Source organism: Rhea pennata, chromosome 19, assembly GCF_028389875.1.
Source record: "Rhea pennata isolate bPtePen1 chromosome 19, bPtePen1.pri, whole genome shotgun sequence".
Taxonomy (NCBI): domain Eukaryota; kingdom Metazoa; phylum Chordata; class Aves; order Rheiformes; family Rheidae; genus Rhea; species Rhea pennata.
In genome coordinates, this window is record NC_084681.1 from 3429918 (window position 1) to 3442962 (window position 13045).

General features: G+C 41.0%; 1 protein-coding gene across 3 annotated transcripts in view; it reads right to left on the bottom strand.

Moving 5' to 3' along the window:
• Window positions 1–1789: 1789 nt before the first annotated feature.
• Window positions 1790–13045, bottom strand: part of CEP112 (centrosomal protein 112) — a 173036-nt gene continuing 161780 nt past the window's right edge. For all 3 annotated transcript variants that reach the window (XM_062591590.1, XM_062591592.1, XM_062591591.1), the window contains 3 exons: window positions 5912–6013; window positions 3455–3519; window positions 1790–2189 (listed from right to left, as the gene is read on the bottom strand). In XM_062591590.1, coding sequence (XP_062447574.1) covers window positions 2186–2189; window positions 3455–3519; window positions 5912–6013 — 171 coding nt within the window. In that variant the 3' untranslated portion in view covers window positions 1790–2185. The remainder of the gene's footprint in view (window positions 2190–3454; window positions 3520–5911; window positions 6014–13045) is intronic.

Consider the following 13045-nt stretch of genomic DNA (forward strand, 5'->3'; position numbering starts at 1 on the left):
TCAAAGAAATGTTAAAAACCAATACAAATATCACCCCCCGATGAATCAAGAATTTATTTTATCAGGTTAATAGAGCCTTCAAAATGGGCCTCATGCTGTATTTAATATTGGAGAGAGCTTCCCGGCTTTTAAAATTCCCAGACTGGCAAAGATCCACTTTTCTCAATCTGCCTTTTGATCATCAGCGGCATCAGCAACCCACTTCGATCAAACCAAATGAAATTCGAGCCCGAATTCAACAAGTCTACTTGAGAAGCTGCGTCCAGAAGAGGCTGTGTGGGCTAGTTTTTGGATGTACACCCCCCACCATCCCTTTCAAAAGCCCTAAAACCAGCAGGACAGCATGCAGAAACGTCAGCAGAACGCAAGAATCAGAAACGCCTTATTTCATTTGTACACGAGAAGACAGATTTCACGGCAGCAACGTCTGTCACTTAGACGCATGGCAATGTCTGCCAGGTAAATCACAGCGCGCAGCACCTGCAACTCGGTGTGCTCTTCGTGCTTCTTCTGAAGATCTGAACCACTGTTGCTGTGCACCTCTCTGAGCAAATATATTTAATTTTACTGCCTACAATTAACCAAACGTATCCTAACAAATTCCTCCTCCTACAACTCCTTGGTGCCCCAGGCAAGGCTTTGTGGCACCTGCTGCAGCACCTCCTTGCTTATCAGAGCTGCGACAAACCCTTATCTATAATTAGAAGAGTCACTTGTTGATCCAAGGAAGGTGGGAAACCTGCCCAGGCCCAGGCCAGACTGAGGACACACGACTCGCGGAGAGAAGCTGGAGCACGCTGTTTGGCACGGAGCGTCCTCCTGCAGCCGCCCGGAGCTGCGGGGGGATCGAACCCAGCTCGTCCCAGAGCTCCCGGCACGGTGTTCGCGCCGAGCGGGTGCCCGGAGTGCGACTGGCGCCCGGAGCCGCGGGGGCCACCCTGCCCCTCGAGCGGGCGCTGGTACTCACCCCCGGCAGCACGCCTGTCCTCCCAGGTCCCGCTGGGGCAGGAGCGTGGCCCCCCGGACGGACACACGGCGGTCCTCGTGGCGTCGCTCCTGCCGTCGGTGCTGCAGCCGGATGCCGAAGACGCAAAATTCGTGGCCCCCTCTCAAGCGCTCAGGCCGTTAACCGTGCCGCGATATGAGCGCGGCCGTCAGGACGGTGCTTAGGAGAAAAAAGCTATTCTTGTGTTCTGCCTACCTAAACGTACAGATTACAAAAGCACGAACGAACACTCCTGTTCGTGGACGGCCAAGAGACAAGTCAGCCTCAGGCCTGCGAGGCAACAGGAGCTAAGAGGAACATGCCCCATCCAGGTCCTTCAGCTTTCAATGGTTTTTTTGTACCTCGTCGTCTGCAAAACGTTAGGAATCTGCTTAGAATCTGCTTAGGATTGTTCACGTCAAGAGAGTTTGTGCACATGTGCGTGAGCGCGTGCAGAACCATGGCCGTATCAGTTCTGACTCTTTTCCAGTAACACACATAACTGCGTTATCAGTAAATGACGAAGGACTCTTTCCTGTGACTGCTGCATATAACCCGACTGGTAGATTTATACGCTCTTAACTGGAAACGGTGGCTGCAATTGTCATTATGGTGCTTTCATTCTCACTACAAGATTTCTCCCTGAAATACAGCATCAAATATTTTCCAAGTTAACAAATAAAAGCCATACAAAACTCTCATATCTGTAGCTGTTCAAGTGAGTGAAATGCCCAAGCGGTAAAACAATGTCAAAACAAAATAGTACAAAATAATATTTTAATATTATGTAAACATGTGGACACAAAACAATGTCAAAATATGTTAAAATATCTTAGACAATAATAATATAAAAATGTGATTTTTCATGTATAAAAGTGAATAGAATAGCACGAGGAAGTAATGACAAAAATACTAGCAGAGGAAATTTTTTCTTTCAGTAAGCAAACTCAGCACAGAGTCAAACACACAATATATCAAAAGTGTAAGTCTGTAATAAGATAATGATAAAAAATAATGGAAGGAAGATACAACTAAAAAAGTGCTGGTATGAGTAATGGACGTGTTTTCATGAACTTAATTACATTTTATGTGCTAACAAAACAGCCCCTGATCTTTATATTTTAATTTACAAGAGCCAAATCTTCAAACCTATTCAAAGCAGTCCATTTGACGACTGAAGAAATCCAGCAGCTCCAGCAGCTACCTGAAAATGAAGAGTCTCATTAGTTATGTCCTATTACTCTTCCTAGAAAAAAATGCAACAGGCAGATATCAGGGTTGGGCCTGGTGGGCTGCTCCCAGGTCACATGCTCAAGAGAAACACGTGGCCCAGGGGCAAGTCTTGGGAAAAAATTTGGTCTAAGAGAATTTTTCTTTGGACAGAAGCAGCACAAAACCTACTCCAGGTCTGCAAGGTCACACCTTTGCAGCATCATCAACAGAGATGTTGGGGATCTTCCACACTTGCTCTGTCCTTGGCCCGTCCCCTCCGTCGGGACACGTGTGCAACTCATCCCATGCTCAGCTTTCGGTCACCCACCCCCTGGGCCTGGTTGAATGGCACACTATTACTTAAATATCTATTTTTCTAATTGTGAAGGCACTAAGTCAGAGAACTCTGAGACAAAATGCATCCCTTGGTAACAACACTGCTGTTAATGGAGAGGTTCTGGAGTCCAGGTTCAAGCTTTGTATTTATCTGGCAAAAGGCTACGGCATGAGAATCTGTTACAGTTTCATCTTCCTATTAGCTTTAGCTAATTGTTGTTAACAAAAATTTTAAGATAAGTATTTGCAGGCAACTTTCACACTGTTAATATTTTTACAAATTTATATATATATATATATATACATATATATATATATATATGTTTACAAATTTTTACATTATTTCTACAAGGACATATTATCATTTGCAGAATTCCTCCTGCGAGATATAAAAGCATCAATGAAATGTATAAATATAAAAAGACTGAGTGACTTTACTAGGAAGTTTCCTTTTACTCACCCATCCATGTGAATCACTTATTCTAAAGGCATGGCAAGTTTTTTTTATTGCTGCAGCACTTGCCATAATTTATATTGGAGGGTGTAATCATTTGAAAAAAAGCTCAGGCTCATGAAGATCCGGTACTTTGAAGATGTGATCTGGAATATTATGCATTGCATCATTGTTTTCTGTCTTAAAAGGAGGTGGCATCACCGCAGAGCTGCAGCTGTGCACTGAGCCACTGCCTCATCATGAGCACGGAGGCAAAGCCCAGACTTGTAATGCACCTGTGAGTTCTCTAATCTTGCTCCCATAGTACTGACTAAGCACTGGGAAAATTCTCAGACGCTTGTTTACTGGAAAAAAAGGATCTTCTAAAACTGCATCCATATTTGAGTATTTTAATTAAGCTGTAAAACTTCAATGACTGGGATCCACAGGTGTGAAATGGTACAAACTGATCAAAGATACTCACGTACCTTCTGGTACGGTAGGCATTTAGTTCTTCCTGTAGGACAGATGCTCTCTTCTGCAGAATAGTTACCTAAAAAACAATCCCACAAGAGAGCAGTGTACAAAATCCTGATTAGTAATTTTGTACTGATTTCATAACAGGTACCTTTTTTTGTCTGTGCTGCCTACATTAAACGGAGTATCACCTTGGCTGCTTACTAGAACTAAACAGAGTGCTTGACGGACCATCGCTAGCGTGGCTTCCCCGGTCAGCGCATCCAGCTGCACACCATCTACTCCTCTAAGGGTGTAGGTTTTTAACTTCAACTTGTGCTAACATATGGATTATGTAACAGTTTGTGAACCCAATCTCTACTCTCAAATCCAATATAAAGACAGTTCTTTGTTCCTGTCACTTTTGTGACGGACATACTCACCTGTCCTTGAAGCACAGGAGAACTAGTGTTTATTAATACAGCGCAGACACTTGTGGACAGCTCACTAAGAGTAAACAATTGGGCAGCACACTTTATACTTAGTAATGTTTCAGAAAACTTTGCCCAAGTATCAAGTATTTTCCTTTTTGTTTATTTTTACCACTGCTTGGCACTTTTATCCAGCCTATTCGCTTCATCCTCCTCCGACAATAAATAACCCTGACAGGTGCACAGATTCCAGCGCCCTTGTTGTCTGATGTTTGCAAACAGGAATTTCAACAATTTTCGAAGCCAAGGACACCTGTGCTGCAGAGCAGAGCTCTGCTTAGTGAATGGCCTTTGACTACAGTGTATTGCTGGAAATACTGCCAGCAGCTATGCATTTCTGGGATAACACCCAGTTTTTAGTGTGTGTAGTTACTTTTACTCTTTTGAAATGCTGTTGATGCTCAGAGAAGCCCTGCAGGTAGATATCAGAGTCTATTTTTTTTTTAACTCGTTCAAAGGTGTGGTATCCTTGTATTAGCTCCAGTGGAATGCTTCCTACCCGACAGTGTTAGCAGTCAACCACACTTTAAAAATAGCTTTTTGCTATCAACTGGAAATAGATTTCCCCCGTAGATCCTTAACTCCTTATTTCCCACAACTATTTAAATAAGAAAGAGCATCACTTCTATTAGAGACTCCTTGACATGGAAAGCAGAGTGTCTATAACCATAACATTTAAATTGTGTCACTATTAGCACATGGCAATACAAAACTTTCTCTTATGGAAATTTCCTATTTCTTTTCAAGGCAAATTTTGCTAGTGGACATTTCTCATGCATAGCAAAAACACTAGAGAACAACTCTATGCATTGTAAAAAGTATCAACAAAAAAACAGCAAATACATTAAATTCAAACCTTCTCTATAGAGAGAGATTGCATAAAAAAGAAAAATGGAGAGTATATAGATCTATAATAGCCTAAAAACAGTCCTGAAAATTTGTTTAGCCTGTGTGTTGGTATCAAGCTTAAACCAGCATGCTGTGTCCTCAGCTGCTTTTCTCAGAGCTCATGGCCAGCTATTAAGCCACTGGGATTCCCACATCTTGTTCTTGCTTCTTCCCTTCTTCCCAAGACAGAGTCCGAGTTCTTCTTAACATGTTTAAATGCACAGTCCTGCATCAGGCCATTTTGAGCACTCACAATGGTTTTTTTTGGAATAATTTATCATAATCTACAGATTATTCCACATCTGTGGTCACTCCTATTTACTGTTATTTACCCTTCCTCATACCTTCATGTCTCTGCAAGTTCAGATGATGACATTGTATTCTTTGAGCTCCCAATATATTGAGTAGGGCAGTGTCAAGTAACTTCTTTTGCGATCACATATTAGAAACACCTGATTCATTAATAGTTCCCTATTTACAGTGGCATTTTGATATTTCTATTAGCCAGTTTTGTAGTCTATGTCATACAGGTAATATTGATTCTCCATTATTCTAGATGAGCTGTGTTTTGCAATATTAAATAAAAAGCTTTATAGATGTCTATTAAATCCACATTATTCTCTTTATATAGGAAAACCTGGAAGAAATATAATGGTAATTTGGACTACTACCTTTAAAGAAATATCCCATTTGCTTCATTACATAGGCTGCAAAGAAAACAAAATGATTTCTCACTCTCTTGTGAACCTCTTACATGTATCCTTTCATTTCTTCTGGAAAAACAGAGTAATGTAGATGAGAGTTAACTGTATGCTATCTTGGAAAGGTTATGAAAAGGATTTGTATTGAATACAGCATTATTTTCTACATTCAACAGGCAACTGAAGCAAAACTTGAGTTCAAAAGATTTAATATGGTAGCTCTCATGATGAGGGAATGGGGGGAAAAAATCCCAGTGAAAGATGACTGAGAAGCATAAGAGTGCTGCCATGATTTATTTTTGAGACCAATTCAGTATTTTGGCCAAATTTTAGACAGTTGTACTTTCTTGCCTATAAGAAATGTTTTTAACTCAGTCCAAAAAAATGGAGATAAATAATCAAAATTTACCTGCGATTTTAAAGATACAATGGTGTCTTCAAGTTCCTGTCTCATAGATGCTGGCATCAAACCTTTCAGTTTGGTCTCATATTCTTGGCGTATATGGGTCATCTGAAACAGAACAAGAAAACTAAATACAGGTGGCTAGTCTTAGAGGCAAGAGAGTAACCTTATTGCATCTTTTTCCCAATTCAGAGTCTCAAGAAAACACAAATTTGGGTAAGATTATGTAATGGCATACAGAAAGGAAGACCTATAATCACACAAGTTTCTGGTTGGTAACAAAGTAATTTGTGGTATGAAGGGAAAGGTAAGGAAGGAGGAGAGAGATCAGCAAAAGCCTGTAAAGAGCAAAAGAGGTACAAAAGAGGAAAAGAGAAAACACAAGAATGTAGAATAGGTAAGAGGGAAAAAATCAGGAATAGGGAACACCAAGACATTTTTCAGGACATGGTCTGAGGAAGCGATAATGCTATCATTCATAAATCTATCTTAATAGAGCATTTACAGAGACATAAACTTTGCAACTTGCTATTCATCTGCTCTCCTAGCTAATAAAATTTTTCTTTTGACTTTGGTGATCTTTGACTTGATCTGAACCAGGTTGGAAGACTGATGTTTGCCCCTTACTCCATTAAACAAGGTGAATTACTGTTCCCTAAGATCTTTACAAAATTTTTCAATGTCAAGGTGCTTTTAAGGCTTTCTTTAATTCATGGTGCAACTACTTTTCATTACATTTTGTGTCTTGAACTTCATTCTGAAGTTCTGAATTGTCATCAGACAATTAACTCTATGTACTTTGAAGTTAATTATACTTCTTAAAGTTTATCAACTATAGTAATCATTTTCTAATTATTTGCATACTTAACTTTTCCACCTTACTAATTACTTAAACAACCCACCAACGAGAGACTAAAATCACTCTGAGACCTTCATGCCTAGACTGGCCCATTGTACCTTCCCCCAAGCTGCAGTAAGTCATAAGGAATATCCAAATTCTAGGCTCGCATCTCAGAAACACAGTAGGAACTCCTTGTCAATCATAGGACTACATTTTAATGATCCTAGAAAACAAATATCTAAAAACCTCCAGCCTTCTGCATGGACATAGGCCCATAGGGAAGGCTAAGGAGGGATCTAATGCCTGTCTTCTGATTTAAAATACATAGGAATACGGAGGAATCAATATCAGGCAAAGCACAAGCTCACTCCAGTTTCAGCAGCTAGGAAACCAGACCTCAGAGATCTAGAACACATTCCTGTTTGCAGCTGAGGAAGTGGACAAACAGACAGACTAAACAAAATATTTGAACGTTACTGCATTCCAAATTGAAATATCACATGCAGCATCATGTATTTGTAACTTGCAAGTAAAAAGTAGACAGCATGTTAGTTTATTTTTTGTTACAGCTATGGGACTTCCAACAAATAGGTTTGGGTATTTTAGGCATGTTACAAGGTCTGTTGTTCACACAAAAATGAGAAGTTCTAAAGGACTTTTTAGTCCATAATCTTATTCAACGGACGTTGAGTAAATAGGACTGTTACAAAGTGGTGTTATGTCAGGATACTGGAAGTAGGTTTGTGGTTCATATCTCCCCAGTGTGACTGTATTTACGGAATCTTGACCCAGAAAAAGTACTGAGATTCTCGTTCAGCTTCGTTCACTGAATCTCATAGGACTACTTGGACACTTTATGACTTTAGTGAATCACGGCCTTACATAGGTACTTAACAATTCCTATTGGACTTAACCAATCCTGTTGGAATAGGATTAACTGTGTAATTCAAACTAAGCAAGCACGTAGGTGTTTTTCTGGATTAGTAGTTGAATATGTAAATAAAATATAAAAGGGACTCAATATCAGATTAACTTATAAAATAACATTAAACCTTCAAATGGAGTCGTCTTTCCAGTGCATTTACACACCAGCACCATTTTGTGCTAGTTATATTTCAGCTACAAAATTGCTTAAATCTACCATTGTGACTACAATTCAAAAACTCAGGCCCACATTTGAAGAAGCAACAGCCCTAAGTTCCAGCTTCCAGCCTGCAAGGTACGCACGTGCAACAAAACACATAGCAACATGTGGCAAAACAACACAAAGTTCACGGAAAGATGTGCCAATTACCATCTTTTGCAAAGAGCAGGTCATGCCAAGATATGCATTATGCATAATACAATAATCAGTACAAAAGGAATAAAACAATCTGATGAAACTTTAGAAAAATTCTGTCTATAAGTCATTCCAACATGCACAAGAAATCTCCAAACCTCTATGCAAACAGGCAATTAGAGGCTTTCTTTGCGAGCTGCGAGTGATGCCACTATGCACATGCAAAGAAATAACAGGGAAAAAATGGTGAGAAAGGAAACCTTGTTTGAACTCTGCCTACATACGCATCAGGGATCAAAATTTATTTTTTTTTAAAGTTACTCTGATAAATTTCTGCTACTATTTATATAAAGGCTTACAAAGTTATGCATAGGTACTTTGCCAGCACAAATATTTTTTAAGCCAACAGCTTATTTGGGTGAAGACCTTGATGCAAAAGAAACATATTCAACGTGTTACATTTGTTCTTGGTGAGGTAGGAGCAGAAGCAGGCAGCTAGAACAGCAAAACGTTTTTATTTTCTCAACTTTGAAAAATAAAGAGGTACTTCACAAATAAGAGGATCTGGATGATACGAATACATATCTAACCCCCCAGTAAAAGATAATGATTTGGCAGAGAAATTCACCCGCGCATGTGAAGGTGTGACGGTGTGCTCCTCCAGAAGGCTGCAGAGGGATCAGCACTTGCCGACACGGGCGGCAGACAGGGATGCAGCAGTCCCTCCGGGCCAATGCCACCGCACAGCAGGAGGTTGGCCCGTCTCCGCTCACACGTGACACATACCGGCTGCCACATCTCACCGGGTTTTGGGAGTTTCCAAATACTCAGGTTTCTCTCCAGTCCATAACTGCATTTAAAGTCAAGACAGAAACTCCCTTTTTATGGCAGATATGTTTAGCTTATAGACCGATCCCACTGCAGTGACCTACCAGTGATGCCTAGTTTTGTGACTGGTTCTGCGCAAGCTCCCAGATAGACAAATATCACTTTATATTACTCAAGTTTCCTATGGGTCATGTTAGCTCAAGTTCCAAGGCCATGCTTGAGTCCAACACTTGCCACTGCTTTGACAACATGTTGGAGAGACCCAAGGAAACCCTGGCATGGGGGTCGGGCTTGCTCCCAAGCTTGCCACGTAGAAGCTCCGCAGACGGGAGGATGCATGCTCGACCTCCAGCATAACTAACACGTCGCAACCGCACCATGACTGCAGAGCCCTTGGGCTTCCTTCGGTGCTGGGCACACAGCAAGAGAGCACCTCATTATAATTTTTCCTAGAGGAAAGTCAAGTAAGTCTCATTCTAAATTAACCAATAACTTTAATACAACTCGGTGAGTGCAATAAATACGTTCCAATTGTGCAACAGTCTTCTTTCAACCTGGTCACTGTTTCTTCTAGTTTAATCTGCAAGCGTCCTCTAAATATGTGCTTTCGCAATGCTGTTACATTTGCTATTAATTCTGCGAACCAGCAAGAAGATTGTTCCCTTTTAATGAAGGTGCTTCTTGGAAAGTCAGGAAGAAATACACACTGTGCTTTAGAGTACAGATACTTATTACTGTGCAGGCTGGAAGAAGAGAGAGAAAATGAGAAACAACCCCAGGTAGCCGAAGCATTGCTTGGGGCTGATTTCTTACTCGATTTCAGAGAGAAGACATACGCACTTTCTTGTAGTGAAAACTGATCTTTGGGATACAACTGCAGTTTGTTTGTTTGCTAAGATAACTTATTGAAAATACGCTACTTTCAACTGTGCTCATTAATAATTGTATCACAATAAGATGAAAATAAAGTCCCAGCTGTTTCCTGTCATATTATGATAAACAACATGAGGATATTTTTGGCTGAACTTACTATCAAGGTTTATTGACCCAGGAGATGAAAATAGTTCACAGTAAAAATCTAAAGTACTCCTTATAATTAAAAAATAACATATAGTGGGCTAATATATACTAATTTTAATGGGGAAAGGTTTTTATTTTTTAACATTTATTTTTGGGCAATGAAAGGTACGTCTGCAGGGTTTTTTCTTCCCCCTTAAAGGCGTTTTTGTTCTTTTGTAGCCTCAAACAGCCTCCCTAGGATTCACAAATACTGAGTCTCCTCTTGCATCCTTGAGAGATGTTTAAAATTGCAATTCTTCAGCCCTCAGGAGGGCTTTAGTCTGCTAGATGAGGATAGCTCTATTTCATTTACTGTTGAGTTCGTTTTTGTTCAGTCCTGAGAAAGTTTTTTTTCCTTCCTTTTTTTTTTTCATTTCGGTGAGTTGATTTAATTCAAGAACCCCTAGGAAGGTTTTATAGGTTTTAATATTAAGCTGCCACATTGGTCTTTGTTTATTCAGGTTGGTGGCTAGCATAGAGGTTTATAGTTTTACCATTAATCATCTTTGATGTCAGTAGAAACAACTGAAAGCTGAAGTTGCCACACGAGGGTTAGTTGCATGGTGAGTTAGAAACAGAAGAGACAAACTATTCACTAACCTCACAAAAAGCAGGAAAGTTATAATGGCACAGTCTATAATGAGGTCCTGTCGTCGTCGGTCATCAGTCAATCTCAAAAGAGGTAAAAGTTTTCTTTGGACACTCAGCAGAGAGATGTCCAAAACTGAGCTTTCCACGCCAAGTCGTCAGGCAAATTTCTATTTTATTACTTCAAGAAGCCCTCAAGTAGAGTGAACCCAGCTGACAGAGGGTTGCAGAGATACTGTGCTTCTGCTTTTCTATAAAAGCGTCAGAACTACGTTTGTGTGGGATGGGTTAGAGGTGGAAGCAGACAGGGACATAGGATGGACCAGGAACACCAGTCCCAGCAGCACCTGGCTGCACAAAGACAAATGCAATCTTCACAAGATCTTCCAACTGCAAATTACTTGACTTAAACTAGAGGAGCATGAGGAAAATGCAAATAAAACTGAGGTATGCAATACCAAAGTAAACGAAGTGACCACAGAAGAGCTGTTGCAGTTCCTAAAAAAAAGAAAAAGAAAAGAAAAAAAAAAAGAAAACTTTTCTTGGAGGGCATGAAGTTAACATTTTGTTTATGTCAGATAAGAATCAAAAGGCAGTTCACTTAACTAAGGTTTTGTGGGTTTTTTAGTATCTTAATTTCTGCCTGTAATACTTGTGAAGCACAATAGTTATAAGTGTGCCATAAAATACTAGGATAGTGACCAAAAGGCATAACTAAGATCTTTTATTTATTGTTGAATTTTTTCCATATTTCAAGAGAGTAAGATGAGATAAGTAATTTCCTGTCTCTCTCAAACCCTTTCCTGAATTATTTGAACGATATTATATGGCTTAAAAAGATGTTATGATGCTGCTTAAAAGCAAAGTCTCTTAAAAGATGGCATGCAGCTGTTCTGCATCTGAGAGAACACGTGAGAACATCTCAGAACATCTCCGAGAGAAGACGTGAAAACTGTTGTGATAAATCCAAAGACAGGTCAGGGTACCAGAAAGGTAAAAATAACTCCTGCAGCCTTAGGCAAAACATAATCTCACACTAAAGTCTCATCCTCTCTAAATGAGGATGATGATAATACTGCACAGGTCAGCTTCACTCAGGGGATGGGGAGACTGCTGAAGGAAGGTTTTGTATGCGCTTTGAAGAGGGCAAGCAAAGGACAAATCACTACGATGCCACCCCAATTAAACCAAAACAAAACGGAAAATCCAAACGCCAACCCAGAGGATGTCGAACGGATGATCAGTCTCAGCTTGTCTTCGTCCTCCCTAATCGCAGCGACTCCTCCTCGGCTCGGCAGCATTCCCGAGCGCTAAGCGGCGACCGCTCCGCTCCCACTGCGCGGCCAAGCCCACCGGGCCCCCTCCCCGCCAGCGGGCCGGCCGTGGGCGCGCTGAGCAAGCCGCTCCCACCAGGGCAAACCCACAATTTCCTTACGGTGCGGGTCTCTTTAACAGCAACGGACTATCCAAAATATTGGACGGAAGCTTGAAATCTGCTGATTCATATTTTTAAGGAATAATCAACTGATGTAGGAAACCTTTCCAGTGAAGAACAAGACTTGATCATTTATTTTTTCACAACATACTCCAGCACAAGCACTCACTGCTTTTCAGTCCACATCCGCTCGTCTTCCAGGGAGTGGGAGTTTCTACTCTTATTGCGAAACGCGTGTTGAAATACGGTCATTACAGATTTAAAGAAATGAAATGCAATCTGATACAAATGTTCTCAAGTTCTTAAAAATGTAACGAGCACTATAAATTGCATGAATTTGGCTCAGCTGAAAAGAGTAACTGAGCAAGATCAGCTGAGCGAGTTATTTTGTCAAGTGTACGCTGTGTTGCTCTCCACTGAGAAAACACCGCTGCAGAACCTACCCTGTTCTGTCAGTCCCAAGGAAACACAAACTGGTGGCACAGCTGTCCCCTTCGGTTTTCTGTGTTTAGCTAGTAAACCAGCCGAGCATCCGAAACATTTTTGCCTTGTTGTATCACAAACCCCTGGGGACCTGCAGTTACGCGGAGCTGCTCACAACGCAATCTGAGCTTTCTGCTTAAAGTCAGCTTTTTTCAACGTGCATCCAAGAGACCTTTATACTTCAGTGGTTTGTATTGTGGTATCTTTTTTTCTCTTAACCAAGATCTCCCATGTGGAAAATCCTCTGTTTGTAGGTAAGCAATAAGAGTCCATATAATTCGTAACTGCGAAGGAAGGGAAATCAGGCAAAACTTAAAAGAAAAAAAAAAACAGTGGGTTGCATATGGCAAAAACAGCATTCCTGGGATTACACGAGTTAGAGAGGAACAAAAGCTTTCACTGTCAACGCCATCGTACAACGAGGAATGCTGCAGCTAGCAAGTTCTCACTGTTCTCTCAACCTCCCCCTCGGAGGCTCCGCTAGTGCTCTGGCCGGGATTCTGGGGATCCTTGATTTCTTCATCCCTCTTTCCGAGGGACTCGTCGCTGATGCCATCTTCGTCCCAGAGCAGCTTTTCCCTTGGCTCTTGTCGGCGCCGTCCCTTCGTTGGCCTGAGAGGTTGTCAC